The sequence below is a fragment of the Vulpes lagopus genome, chromosome 3 (genome assembly GCF_018345385.1).
Source record: "Vulpes lagopus strain Blue_001 chromosome 3, ASM1834538v1, whole genome shotgun sequence".
Lineage (NCBI taxonomy): Eukaryota > Metazoa > Chordata > Mammalia > Carnivora > Canidae > Vulpes > Vulpes lagopus.
The window spans coordinates 148,628,398-148,642,913 of NC_054826.1; the positions used below are offsets into that span (position 1 = coordinate 148,628,398).

At 40.3% G+C, this 14,516-nt stretch overlaps 1 protein-coding gene across 1 annotated transcript in view; it reads right to left on the reverse strand.

Annotated features, from left to right (window-relative positions):
- PKN2 (protein kinase N2) overlaps positions 1-11,718 on the reverse strand; it is a 133,133-nt gene extending 121,415 nt beyond the window's left edge. Inside the window, exon 1 of the mRNA XM_041747347.1 lies at positions 11,592-11,718. Within this exon, the coding sequence (XP_041603281.1) occupies positions 11,592-11,639 (48 nt within the window). The 5' untranslated portion in view covers positions 11,640-11,718. The remainder of the gene's footprint in view (positions 1-11,591) is intronic.
- Positions 11,719-14,516: the final 2,798 nt, after the last annotated feature.

Here is a 14,516-nt window from a genome sequence, read left to right on the forward strand (position 1 = left end):
CAGTTATGTCCCTATCCCATGACTACTGAATAGGAAACTAGAGGCTTGCTTGCTTTCCAGGGCTACCTGTCTTCCTATCTCTTCTTCAAGTATGTATATTGCTTTATAACTCTTATATATTTGTTCTTTCATAGGGCCCCCAAGTGGCACTCCCAACTTCTGGATTTCTGAATTTTTGTGCAGGGTCCATGAAGCTTAATTTAGACATGAGAGTTTCAGGAAGCTGAAGCAGTAACAATTGCCTCAACGGACTAGAGGGAGAAGGTCACTGATACTTTTATGAGAATAATTTCAACAGAATAATTGGGACAGAAGTAATATTTTTAAAAGTTAAGAAAAAAGTAGTAGAATACAAACACAACTAAGAAATTTAAGGTAGGTGAAGATTAAAAGAACTCTGAGGAACGCCTGGGTGGCTCAGTGGTTGAGCATCTGCCTTTGGCTCAGGTTGTGATCGTGGGATTCTGGGATCAAGTCCCACATCAGGCTACCTATGGGGTACCTGCTTCTCCCTCTGCCTATGTCTTATATTATGTACAACAATGTAAATTATTTAATTCTACTGATATACATACTTAAAAATGGTTAAGATGGTACATCGTTATGTGTATTTTAACTTAAGAAAAAATGACCATCAAAAAAAGAACATAATGAGGTAGATTCACACCACTGAATATCACATTAACAGTAAAAATGAATGAACTGCAGGGCACAGCATAAATGGATCATACAGTGCTGAATGAAAAAGTGACACAAAGGAGCATAAAGAGAATGATGCCATTTACATAAAGTTGAACTGCCTCTCTCTCTGTGTCTCTCATGAATAAATAAAATCTCTAAAAAATAAAAATAAGTTTGAAAGAACAGTATTAAAGAAAAAGTACTGATAAAAAAAAAAAAAAGGAGAGATGTGAAGTTATTTTTAGGCAAAGAGAAAATGAAAGCCTCATCCTGCAAAAGAATGAAATGATATTCCAAAGGAAGCAGAAGCCTAGAACATTATAACCTCAGTGAGATCAAACATTTTTTCCTTAAAATTGATTAACAACAAAAACCAATGGCTAAAATTCCAAGAAATCTTAAAGCCAGGTGAAAAAAAGTTGAGGAAACTCACATTATTAAATACTATGCACCACGCAGTAGAGGCAATGACTAGGTTAAGTGATTTGCTGAGAACAAAGGAGCAGGAATGGATCGACTTAGGAAATACAGAAGGTCTGAGCTTTATCTGGGGAAAATGACAGGGAGTTAACAAGGAGTAAATCAAGTTTCTTATTGACCAAAGGCTGCAGGGGATTATAACAGAGAACAGAAAAACCACAAACTGGTACTGTAAGGAAAAAGTAAGTTACTAACGATTTAGGTAAGGATAACTTCAAGTATAATTCATTACATAACCTAATATGATGTACTCTTAACTTTTAACTTGCAAAAAATTAAGGCTATTCAGAAATGTTTCTGCCTTAAAAACTGAAAAATATTCTACTTTAAGTTTACATTATAAGGAATATTGATACATATTTCATAATATTTTAAAAATTAAATAATTCAGACCTTTTACACTGTATTCAACAATCAACTCTAGATATGTTGACTTAGATATAAAAAATAAAATTCCAAAACTCTTAGTAGAAAGAATAGTTGACTGTTAGACCCAAAGTAAGGAACAGTTTCTTACACAGCAAGTAATTATAACAAGAGAAAATTGACAAATTCAACTAAAATTAAAATTAGAGGTTTTTTTGTTCCACATCGGGCTCCCTGCATGGAGCCTGCTTCTCTCTCTGCCTATGTCTCCGCCTCTCTCTGCATCTCTCACGAATAAATAAAATCTAAAAAAAAAAAAAGGATACCACAGCAGTGACAAGAACAAGATTCCACGTTTGTAAATACCAGTAAATTCTACAATATTTTATTTCCATAAAATAAAATAATTAAAAATAATATTTTATTCTTTTAAAAAAAGATTTATTCATGGGAGAGAGAGGGAAAGAGAGGCAGAGGGAGAAGCAGGCTCCATGCAGGGAGCCAGACGTGGGACTCGATGATGTGGGGACTCGATACCAGGTCTCCAGGATCACACCCTGGGCCGAAGGCAGGTGCCAAACCACTGAGTCACCCAGGGATCCCCTCCAGTATTAAATCTAATCAACTCTAGTACTTTATTAACAATCTATGTACATAACTAAATAACTGATCCAGTTTGTTCTTTAAAGAAATAATAATAGTTAATAATTAGTTTGCACTAAAGAGATATGGAATGTGAAAACTCAGCAGTTCATAAACTATTTACTATATAATTTTCACTACTTTTCTGCTTATAAATGCATGCTTTAATTGAATCAACTAACCTTTGAGCGCCTGGTATGTGTTAAGTGACACAATATTTTATACAACTTTCTACAGTTGTTCATTTGGACAATTTGTGAATCCACAGATAAACTTCATAGAAGTTTACCCTTTCTATAGAAAATCTAGAATAGGGATCCCTGGGTGGCGCAACGGTTTGGCGCCTGCCTTTGGCCCAGGGCGCGATCCTGGAGACCCGGGATCGAATCCCACATCGGGCTCCCGGTGCATGGAGCCTGCTTCTCCCTCTGCCTGTGTCTCTGCCTCTCTCGCTCGCTCTCTGCGACTATCATAAATAAATAAAAATTAAAAAAAAAAGAAAATCTAGAATAGAGATTAAGTGCAGGCTTGCTGATCACAATGATATAAATGATTCTAAATATTTGCCAAATGGTAGAACATTTAAAACCGTCCCTCCTACAAACTCGCTAAAAGAAAGTGAAAAGTTACAAACTGAGAGAAGATATTCACAATATATACAAAGGATTAACATGAAGAATATAAACGACTCCTATAAGTCAATAAGAAAAAAGAGAAAAATAGGCAAGAAACATGAATAGGAATTTCACTGAAAGGAACCATAAAAGGCCAATAAACATAAAAAGAAATGCTCTACATCAGTGATGATCTGGAAAATGCAAATCAAGACCACAAGACAGCATTCTACATTCTTCTGATTTGTAAAAATTAGAAGACAGTATCAAATGTCAGAGAAGATGGATAATCAAAGGATCTTTCATATATTGCTGATATGAATATAAATTGGTGCAACCATATTGGTAAGCTGGGCATCACCTTCTAGAGTTGTGCATTCACCTACCCTGTGAGATAGCAATTCTACCTTCAGGTATATAATAAAAATTCTTATATGTATATAATAGGAAAGATGCACAGAATACCCATCGTAGCATTCATCGTTTCCCATTACAAAAACCAGAAAGTAACTAAATGCTCAACAAGAAAGAGTGAATTAATATCCAAATATCCAACAAGGGAAGAGTGCTAATAGTTTACTCAATGAAATATTTTACAGAAATTAAAATTACTATAGCAACATGCAATAACAAAATAAATCAGTCACAGGTGAAAAATCACGTTCAGAAAGATTATATTCAACACAATTATACAAAAGCAACTAAAATAAAAGATACACCTTTTCAAATTACATATCCAGCAAAGGCATATATATCAAACAAGAGAATGAACACAGGCCTCAAGATGATCACGATCTTAGTAGACAAGAAGGTGGAGATAGCAGTAGGTTAACGTCCTAGCTTTTTTGGGGAGGTTGGGAGTGAGTGGTGTTCCATGGGTGCTTACTATAATGAAAGATAGATGGATAATTAATCCAATGCAGTATGCCTAAGGTTTAATAAGAGGAAAAAACCAAACCCAAATTTAATGAAATTACTTCAATGAAAATTCTGAAACAGGCAAAACAAGCACCTCCTCAGAGAACCACTAAGATAACTATAGAAAAAGGAAAACAAAATGGTTAATGTGTAAAATATGACATTTAACACATGTATGTATGATATTTAGATACGTAAGTACATCTTCTATAATCTAAAACAAATTCCAAATTCTGTCATAACAACTTTCCAATAAATTAAGGTGTTTGTGTGGAGGTCCCTCAAAGAGTTAAAAATAGAGCTACCCTACAACCCAGCAATTGCACTGCTGGGGATTTACCCCAAAGATACAGATGCAGTGAAAGACCGAGACACTTGCACCCCAATGTTTCTAGCAGCAATGTCCACAAGAGCCAACCTGTGGAAGGAGCCTCGGTGTCCACTGAAAGATGAATGGATAAAGAAGCTGTGGTTTATGTATACAATAGAATATTACTCAGCCATTAGAAATGACAAATACCCACCATTTGCTTCAACGTGGATGGAACTGGAGGGTATTATGCTGAGTGAAGTCAGTCGGAGGACAAACATTATATGGTCTCATTCATTTGGGGAATATAAGAAATAGTGAAAGGGAGCAAAAGGGAAAAGAGAGAAAATGAGTGGGAAATATCAGAAAAGGAGACAGAACATGAGAGCCTCCTAACTCTGGGAAATGAACAAGGGGTAGTGGAAGGGGAGGCAGACGGGGGGATGGGGTGACTGGGTGAATGGCACTGAGGGGGGCACTTGACAGGATGAGCACTGGGTGCTACACTATATGTTGGCAAATTGAACTCCAATAAAAAATATATATACAAAAATTAATTAATTAATTAAGGTGTTTGTGAGCCAGGAAAGCAAAACTTTAACTAATTAGAAAAAGCAAATCAGGAGCAGCCCTGGTGGCTTAGCGATTTAGCGCTGCCTTCAGCCCCGGGTGTGATCCTGGAGACCCGGTATCGAGTCCCACATCAGGCTCCCTGCATGGAGTCTGCTTCTCCCTATGCCTATGTCTCTGCCTCTCTCTCTCTCTGTCTCTCTGTGTGTCTCTCATAAATAAATAAAATCTTTAAAAGAAAATCACTGCCAAGTTTCTAAAATAGATCTTGGTAACAGTATATGTTATGTAATTCTTATGTATCCCTTCATCTTTATAATGTAACACCAACATTTACCTTCAAATCTAAGGTATTTATTCTGATCAAATATACTTATTTGTGCTTTCCTGTTCATTTTAAAGACAATATTTATATACATAACATTACACAATTTTTGTGAGATTGTGAAAAACCAAACATGACAGTAGTTAATTTCAAGTAAAATTTTATTAGATAAAATTAAGGGATACTAGACATGTATCAAAATAAATGTTTTCTATTTCTGCTTTTCTAAGATACTAGAAGTTACTTTTTCATTAGTACGTTTTCCTATTCAAAATTTTAAATATCTTTCTAAAGCTTTTAACTACTTTTCAACTTTGCTACCAAGTATGAACTCTGCTCTATATCAAAAGTTAATCATATCAAATGTTATGATTTTTTCATAGAAAATTGGTTTTTGAAATACAATGGACATTTGATAATTGATGCAGTACATCTTACAAGGAAATGATGCAGAACCATTTTTTTTAAAGATTTTATTTGAGAGACAGTGAATGAGACAGAGAGAGAGAGAGAGAGAAAGAGAGCGCGCATGAGTGGGGGAGGAACAGAAGCAGGAGAAGGACAAGCAGACTTTGTGCTGAGCACAGAGCCCAAGGCGGGGTTCAATCCCAGGACCCCAAGACCATAACCTGAGCTGAAATCAAGAGTTAGATGGTTAACCGACTCAGTCACCAGGTGCCCCAGAAGTAACTATTCTATTAAAATATCACATACACATGTAAGTTTAAGTGATATTTATCTCTATAAACTACTACTCCACTATTTTTTTTAAAAGGGGGCACATAGGAATAACTTGATAAAAGGCATAAAAATCTACTGTTGCCAAATTTGAAAAGCAAAAAAGAGCCTAAGGAGTCAAACACAAAGCCCTGGGGTGTAAAGAGACAGTGCTTAGAAAGTGGCCCCCTACCTCTCCATTTCAACCCTGATCACATCTGAATAGTCAAGTTGTACAAAACTAGAAATAATCTGTATTACATTAATTAGAGATGACAGAAAAACAATCTATTTAGAGCCATCATCTTGTAACACTAGTTTCAGTATAGATTATTACATAATTAGAAAGTATTTGGCAAGTTACTTAAAGACATGGCTGAGGGGACTCCTGGGTGGCTCAGTGGTTAAACATCTGCCTTCAGCTCAGGGCGCAATCCCGGGGTCCTGGGATAGAGTCCTGCATCAGGCTCCCCAAAGGGAGCCTGCCTCTCTGTGTGTCTCTCACGAATAAAAAATTAAAAAATAAGGACATGCCTTATTCAATAAAGTATGTAGCATTCTGTAAGAGTAGTAACAATCAAATCTAAGCTGAAAAACCACATTGTATCAAAACCACTTTGTATCAATTATTCAGAGTTGATGCTATGTATCATTGTCTATTACTAAGTCCATTCTCTACTCACTTTTCTTCTCAACTGTATCTTAAAGTATTGACTCAAATCAAAACATTTTGATATAAAAAATCAATAAAGCCAGTTAGATCCACATATCTCTAACTAGTGGCAAGAAATTTTCTTAATCTATATCTACTTCTATTTTAAAATGCCATGAACCTCATTTCTCTTTAAAATTCTTATAAGTTGGATGCCTGGGTGGCTCAATAGTTGAACGCCTGCCCCAGTTCAGGTTATTATTCCGGGGTCATGGGATTGAGTCCTGTATCAGGCTCCCTGCAGGGAGTCTGCTTCTCCCTCTGCCTATGTCTCTGCCTCTCGGTGTCTCTCATGATTAAATAAGACTTTAAAAAAAATCTAGTAGGTGGAGAAAAGGGAGGAAAAGTATTAAATCAATTCATTGTATACCTTCTAGTTACACAATATTGTATATCAAATATATCTCAATTAGGAAAGAGGGGGACAGGGAGGAAATAAACTGAAATGCCTTGGGACTTAAAAGCTAGGATGGTTTGTCAGTTATCTCTGAGTAACAGAACTATGAGCACTTTTTATTTTCTTTGTGCTTTTCTGTATTTCCAGATTTTCTACAATGAACATGTATTATGTTTACAATGAAAAGAACTACAGGAATGCCTGGATGGTTCAGTTGGCACTTACTTAAGCACCAATTAGAGGAATGGCTCTTGATTTTGGCTCAGATCATGATCTCAGGATTGTAGGTTCAAGCCTCATGTCAGGCTCCGTGCTGAATGTAGAGCCTGCTTAAGATCATCTCTTCTCTCCCTGCCCTTCCTGCTTGTGCTCTCTCTTTAAAAAAAAGAAAAGAACTGTAAAATCCACTTTACTATCTTGCTTACTTTCTCATACTACATTCCCAACCCACCATAAAATCTTAATCCTCACAACAGAGATGTTCTACTTTCCAGCATCAGTGCAAAATTAGGTGACATCCATTTACCCATTCACACTAAATGGGTAAAATAATATGTTGTACGTAGGTGTAATGTAACGATTGCAAAAATCCCTTTTGAACTTTTCAAGGAAATATTTTGTGGACAAAGGATTCAAAATATAAATTAAAGAAAACTAATTTCTTAGAGCAATGATTATCATCAACTTCAGTCAGAACAGTAAAGACATTTCTCAGTGTAGGTGACAAATGGAGGACATCACATCAACATGTTATTGAGTGCCTACTAAGTGCCAAACACATAGCTTGGTTGGTTACACATGAGCTTAAAATTTTAAAGGTAAGTTTATCTTACAAATAGACTACAAACAAATGCAAAATCTTCTGAAAGGATTTCAGCAAACATTCAACAACTTTCATCAGAAACAGTAACTGTTAAATGATGAAAACCTGCAGAAAGGTTATTTTGTACTGTTAGTCTCTATAGAATATTACACCTAATTCCCAACAATAATGCACTACTAAGTTACAGACTACCAAAAGACAGTATAAATCATTTTTCCTTGTTATAGAGAAACCTAACAAAGAGTATAAAATTTGCATTAAAGTTAACTATAGTTAATTACATTTTTGGCTGATTTTTTTTTAAGTTCATACATAACATTGCAATCCAAAATATTTATGGGTCCACAGAACTGTGGCAGCTCAAAAAAAAAAAAATGGTATAGCAGAAAACAGTGATGTGATTTCAAACTCAGGTTTACAGTGTAACCATGAACTATCTATCCAACATTCCTAAACAGTTTCTTGATCTGTTAAATGGAAATAACAATACCCACCTTACTGGACTATCATAAAGGTTAAAAACGGTATTTAGAGCACCAAGTACAATGACTGATATATAGCAAATGTTCCATAAATGTTATTTGTACTCTCTTCTAGTCATATCTTCTCATCTTTATATCCTATAATATGTAATAGATTTTGTAGATAATAAATGTTTCTTGAAATTAATCCCTGTAATTTAAGGCTAACTACCTCAACCCTCCACTTGAGCAAGTCACCTCTACTTAAAATCTGCTGAGAATGGAATTTAAGATGCTTGGCCCAATACTTTATTAGGCATTTTGATGAAGATAAATCACTGGTAATCAACAAGATATGGGCAGCCCCAGTGGCCCAGCGTTTTAGCACCGCCTTCAGCCCAGGGTGTGATCCTGGAGACCCGGATGGAGTCCCACATCGAGCTCCCTGCATGGAGCCTGCTTCTCCCTCTGCCTGTGTCTCTGCCTCTCTCTCTCTCTCTGTGTGTCTGTCATAAATAAATGAAATCTTAAAAAAAAAATCAACAAGATAACTTTATTAGTATGGTATTCAATATCTGGGTTTGCAGTCTACCAAATTACTGTTGTAGCCAATATTTTCATTTTGAGATTCTTTATATAGTTTTCATTAATCAAGTTTCCTTAAGAATAAACTTTAATTTCTTTGGCCCCACAAAAAAATCTGTTTCTACTTCAAATGAAAAACAAGGAGAACAAGATAAAAACAAGCTGGTTACAAAAGATAGGAACTAGAAACTGCCAATTAAGTTTATATTTTTAACAGCCTATTTTTATTTTTACTAGAGCAAATATTCTTCCTTATACATTGAAGCCTCTAGCCATCAAAGTTTATGTGTACTTTATTAATGATTCCTTGTTGAATAATCCTCCTAAATTACTAGCAAGAGTTAGAAACATTACTCCAGAGAAATATTACAGTAATTAATAAAGGCAAAACACTATGGTTTCAGATTTTGTTTTGTCTTTCCACTACTTAAGGTTACTAATAACCCAATTCCAACTCAAATAGTAAAGTATTTCAAATCCTGGAATATAACTTGAAAAATAGTTGTAAAGTGTTGGATATACAATGTTTCTAAAAGTAAGCATCACTTTCATTAAACCTAGGTTGTAACATGTAACTTTCAGAGTGACACAAGAATCTGACACAAGATATGGCAAAGTAACAGTTTTTAACTACTAAACACCAGTTTTAAAGCCTGCCACATAATACTTAAAATCAGTATGTCAGAGAGGCATTAAGAACTACATATTAATTTCTCGATTGAAATAAATTCAAACTTAGAGGCTTTTTAAAAATTGGTTCTCCAAACAAGTTTGATAAATATTTGGCTACTATATACTAGTTCCATGACCCAGTGAAACAGTAAAAGATTTGAATAGATGGATATACTTGAAGCAAATTTTATCACCATTTATCTTAAGTGTAAATATAAACAATGTTCTCAATTAATTTAATACATATGATAAAGTCCAAATGCAATAACTTTTATTAAAACCAAGAGTCAAATATACCAAGAAAAATGCTCTGGACATACTTATCAACTTATAAGGTAACACTAAAAATCATTCTTTTTCTGGAAGGAGTTAGACTTATTAAAAGTAATATAACTATAGATTAGGTGTTCCCCTACTTTGATCCCATTTTTAAAATACTCATATATAAATTTCTTCTCTCTTTGACTTGCTTCCTTCACGTCAAAATTGATCCTATTAAAAGTCCCTAAGTGTACTTATAACACATCTGAAAACATATTTTCAGGTCCAGTGTCAAAATGAGTGTCTTCTATTATAGTTTTCTATAAAATACAAATTAGGATGCCAAATACATCATAATTCTGAAGCCACTCCATTCAAAGAAAAAATGCTCCTGTCCATTTTAGTGGATTTTTCTCAGAACCAAAGTATGTGTTTCATATTTCAAAACTAGGCAGCGGGAAAGCATTTCCGAGGTGCCTCAAACAAACCTCATTTTAAAAGCTCACGTTAATTAATAAAACAATAAATTCCATTCAGTTAGCACATGCGGTATGCTGTAAGACGTCATAAAGGGTGAAAGTAATTAGACTACTATATGGCAACATATTCAATGACATGAAATTCAAAGCTGATTCAAAGGATTCCAAATTTGCAAGCCTGCATTGGTACGCTTTGCTGAAATCTGTACTTTTGGTCACTAAATGTCAAATATTATAACAATGCCTTCAAGCTTACATCTAACTGCACAATAAAAAGATCTATGGGGGGGGGGAATTGGCAGTTGCAACACTTAATTTTGATATCACGAAAAATCAACCCTTCAGTATCTAGATTAAGTCTTTCAAGGAGAAGTAACTGCCCAAAGCACCACAAAAAAAAAAAAAAAAAAAAAAGAAATGTATGTGTGTTTTTTCTTGTCTTAAATCCTATCTTCAATTTTCGAATAGCTAAAGGTGTCTACAGTCAAACACACCAAAATAAAGCTAAAAGTCAAGAAAACAAGTGTAAAACTTTAATCCAGATGTGAACATCTCTGGGACACCCCCGGATTATAAATAATAATAATAATAATAAACTCCATAGAGGAGCGTAGGTATCCTTGCACAGCACAGACTTAAGGACAAAATTCCTGCCTACATCATTGAATATCCAGCCGCAAATGGAAGACGATAATAACCCTGCTACTCGGCAGAGACCTCACTAGCTCAGGGACATACTTTGTTCTCTTTCTGCGGGCATGTGGAGCCCAACCTTTCCCCTCCGTCTACGGCTTGCTCTTTTGTAAACAACTGCTGCGGCTTTTCTCTGGTGTTCAAACCGGCAGGGAAAACGAAAGTCCGAAAAAGCATCAGCATCTGTGAGCGGAGCTTCCGGATCTGAGCCGGGAGTTAGCAGAGAAGGGGATCGTCGAGCTAGATCATCTGGTTAGAGAGGCCGAGAGAGAAAGGGAGCCCCCGCAGCAGGGGAAAGAGACGGAGTCACCTGGAGAGGGGCTAGCGAAGGGAGGCGGCATTCGGTATGACACGCTTAAAAAAAAAAAAAAAAAGAAAAAAAAAAACTTTGGGGGCTGGGAGTTATGGGGGCGCTCTTTGTGCGGAGTCGGAGGGGAAGGGGAGGGACAAGAAAGCAGCTTGGGAGTCATTCAGAGGGAGGTTAAGGAGCGGGGTGCGAGGGAAAGGCGGGGCGGGGCCTGGCCGGGCAGGGGCGGGGCGGGGCGGGGGGCGCCCGCGGGCCGCGCGGACCCCAGGGAGGGGGCGGCTCCCGGGCCGGGCCGGGCCGGGCCGCGCCGGGCGGGGGTGCGGGGAGCGGGCTCGGGCGGCCCCCACGCGCGCGGCCCCCGCCTCCGGGATGCTAGGCAGGTCGGACTCCAGCGGCGGCGGCGGGCCGGCGCTCCCGAGTGACATCCCCGAGTTTCCGCACTTAGCGGGTCGGGGCGCGGCGGCCGCACGCCCCCCCGCCCCCCGCCCCGGGCCCCCGGCCCCCGGCCCCCGGCCCCGCGCCACACGTTCTCCCCCGTCGCCGCCGCCAGCGCCTCCCGCCCGGGCCGCGGCCCTTACCTGCAACTCCGTGAGCAGGATCTCCCCCCGTTCGGGGTTGGACGCCATTGCGCTCCGCTCTGCGCTCCGCACCTGGCCGCGGCCGCCGCTGGCGAGGGGAGAGGGCGGGACGGGACCCGGAGCGGGGGGGCGAGGAGCGGGGAAAGAAAGGGGGCAAAAAAAAAAAAAAAAAAAAAAAAAGCCTAGGGATTCATGGAGGCGCAGCCCCTGCTGGAGGCGCGGCTTATTCCGCCCGGTTCATGGAGAGCGGCGGGGAGCGAGGGCACTCGTAGCGGGCTCCCCCTCGCCGCCCGCCCGCCCGGCCGCCGCCCGCCGCCCGCCACCGCCCGCCGCCGCCCGCCCGCGCCGGATTCTGTTCGCTCAGTCGCTCCCTCTGGGCGACGCCAGGAGCCGCCTCAAGCTCCTCGGTGCGGGGCGCTGCTGCCGCAGCTGCGGCTCCTCCTGTCGCACCATTTGGCTGTCACTGCGTCGCAAAAGCGGCCTCACTTGGCGGCTGCCAGAACACGTGACGGCCGCGGCCGCTACCTCCCGTCGCGAGGCGGGGGCCGGGGGGAGGTGGGGCGGAGAGGACCCCGCCGGGGTGAACACGAGGGGAGAGGACTGGCCTCGCGTCTCCTGGGAGGCGGGAAGACGAACACGAAGAAGAAGAAGAAGAAAAAAAAAAACCACACGCCCGCTTTTCTGCTGCGCTTAACGGCCGTACGGTGGACACTACAACTCGGGAGCGTACTCTTTGGGGTTTTTTTGTTTTTTTGTGTGTGTGTGTGTCCCCCCGCCCCGCCGCAGCTCCACTTGTCGAAGTTTATTTAGGCCTAACGTAAACGAGCCGCTTTTTCTAACCTCCTCGGGCCAAAGAGTTTCGGGGCTCAAATCGTGCAGGTCATTGCCGGGCCCTCCCGTCGGCCCCAGCTGCTAATCCTGCCCCAGGCCGCGCCCCCCGCGCCCCGCGCCCCGCGCCCCGCGCGCCCTCCCGCCGGGCCAGGTGCTCCGCTGCCCTAACCGGGGCGCGGCCCGGACCCCCCCGAGAACTGAAGGCCCCCGGGATCTCTGGGCGTCTTCAGTGCACGGCGTGTAAGATGCGCCTCCCCAAGCGCCGACCTGCCCAGGAAGGTTGGGGCCGCGGAACGCCCCCGACTTTAGAGTCAGATCCGCAAGGTCTCGGATGGTTTTAGCCGAGTGCAAACTGCAGGAGGTGGGGCGGGGCAGGGCAGTTCCCGCGAAGGGAAAACAGCCAACTTGCCCTTACCGCGGGCACCCTCCAAGCTCACCTGTCTATCGGCGACGTACAGCGAGGGGATAGTGTTAAGTTGTCGTTGAAGAAAACGACCCTGTAGTATTCAGGAATGTCAATAAAGTGCCCAAACAGGTACCTTTTTGTTTGAGCAGTGAATGGATATTCCAGGCAGCTGCTTCACTTTAGATCGAGGCTGGAATACCACCACGTCTTTGTTAAAACCTACGTGGAGAAAGCGCTAAGGGTTATTTATCTTTGAAAGCCTTAATTGGCATATTTCTTAAGAAATCTTGTACTTCGGTCTTGTACTTCGCTTACATTCCGCGTGAGATAGATCTGTTGGGGGGGGGGGGGATGCTGGCACTTTGGTGTATCTCTTTGTCTTCTCAATTCTCCTGCATTCCTTTGACAAACATTTATTGAAGATCTAGCGTCTGTGGCCACTGGGTTTTTGAACTCCAACTCCTAATATGCGACAGGGAATTTTTCTCTGCTGTATATTTTACTTTCTTTTTTTTCTTTTTTTTTTTTTTTTTTTGCAGCATTTTAAATGTTTCATGCATTGCTTTGATTGAAATGATAATTAAAACACATGCAATGGCAACACTTGGAAAAGCCAGGACATGATTGCCCTTTTTGGTAACTAAGAGCCAGACAGTGTTCTAGGCCCTAGAGTTACAGCTAAGATTAAGAGAGTCCTTGTCCTTGGAGTGATTGAGTCTTTTGGAGAAACAGACTTGTGTCCAAATAAATATGATGCAATTCTAAGTGGCAGGCACAAAATGTTAGGGAAGCACTGTATTCAAATATGTATACATATATAATGTGTGTGTGATAAAATATCACATAATATGGGGATCCCTGGGTGGCTCAGCGGTTTGGCGCCTGCCTTTGGCCCAGGGCATGATCCTGGGGTCCCGGGATCGAGCCTGCATGGAGCCTGCTTCTCCCTCTGCCTGTGTCTCTGCCTCTCTCTCTCTATGTCTATCATGAATAAATAAATCTTTTTTAAAAATCACATAACATGAAATTATCATTTAAACAATTTTAAAGGTACAATTCAGTGCATTAAATGCATGCAGAGGGGATTCCTGGGTGGCTCAGCGGTTTAGCGCCCACCTTCAGCCCAGGGCGTGATCCTGGAGTCCAGGGACAGAGTCCCACTCCCTGCATGGAGCCTGCCTCTCCCTCTGCTTGTGTCTCTGCCTCTCGCTCTCTTTGTGTCTCTCATGAATAAATAACATATTTTTTAAAAAATAAATAAATGCATGCAGATATATTTTGCTTATTTTTGCCCTGCCTTCCTTTTGAATGGATTTGACATGCCTGGCATGCATATAGTTTGTACTTAATGATGGAATTAAAAATTACCTATGTAAAGGGGCTTGTGACTGCCTCAGTTGGTTGAACATATGACTCTTGATCTTGGGGTCGTAGGTTTGAGCCCCATATTGGGTGTAGACATTACTTAAAAATAAAATCTTTAAAAAAAATTTTTATCAATGTAAAGAGAAACAAAGTTAATGAGTATTCTTTTTAAAAAATTCAGGTATAAGAAAATATTCATATTTTAGCACCATGGAATTTTTGAACTAGAAGAGACTTAAAATATCCGCAATGACTCTTAATATAGGTAAAGAAAATAGGCCATAATTTACTTAACTAATAAGGAGCATGACAGAGATGGAGAC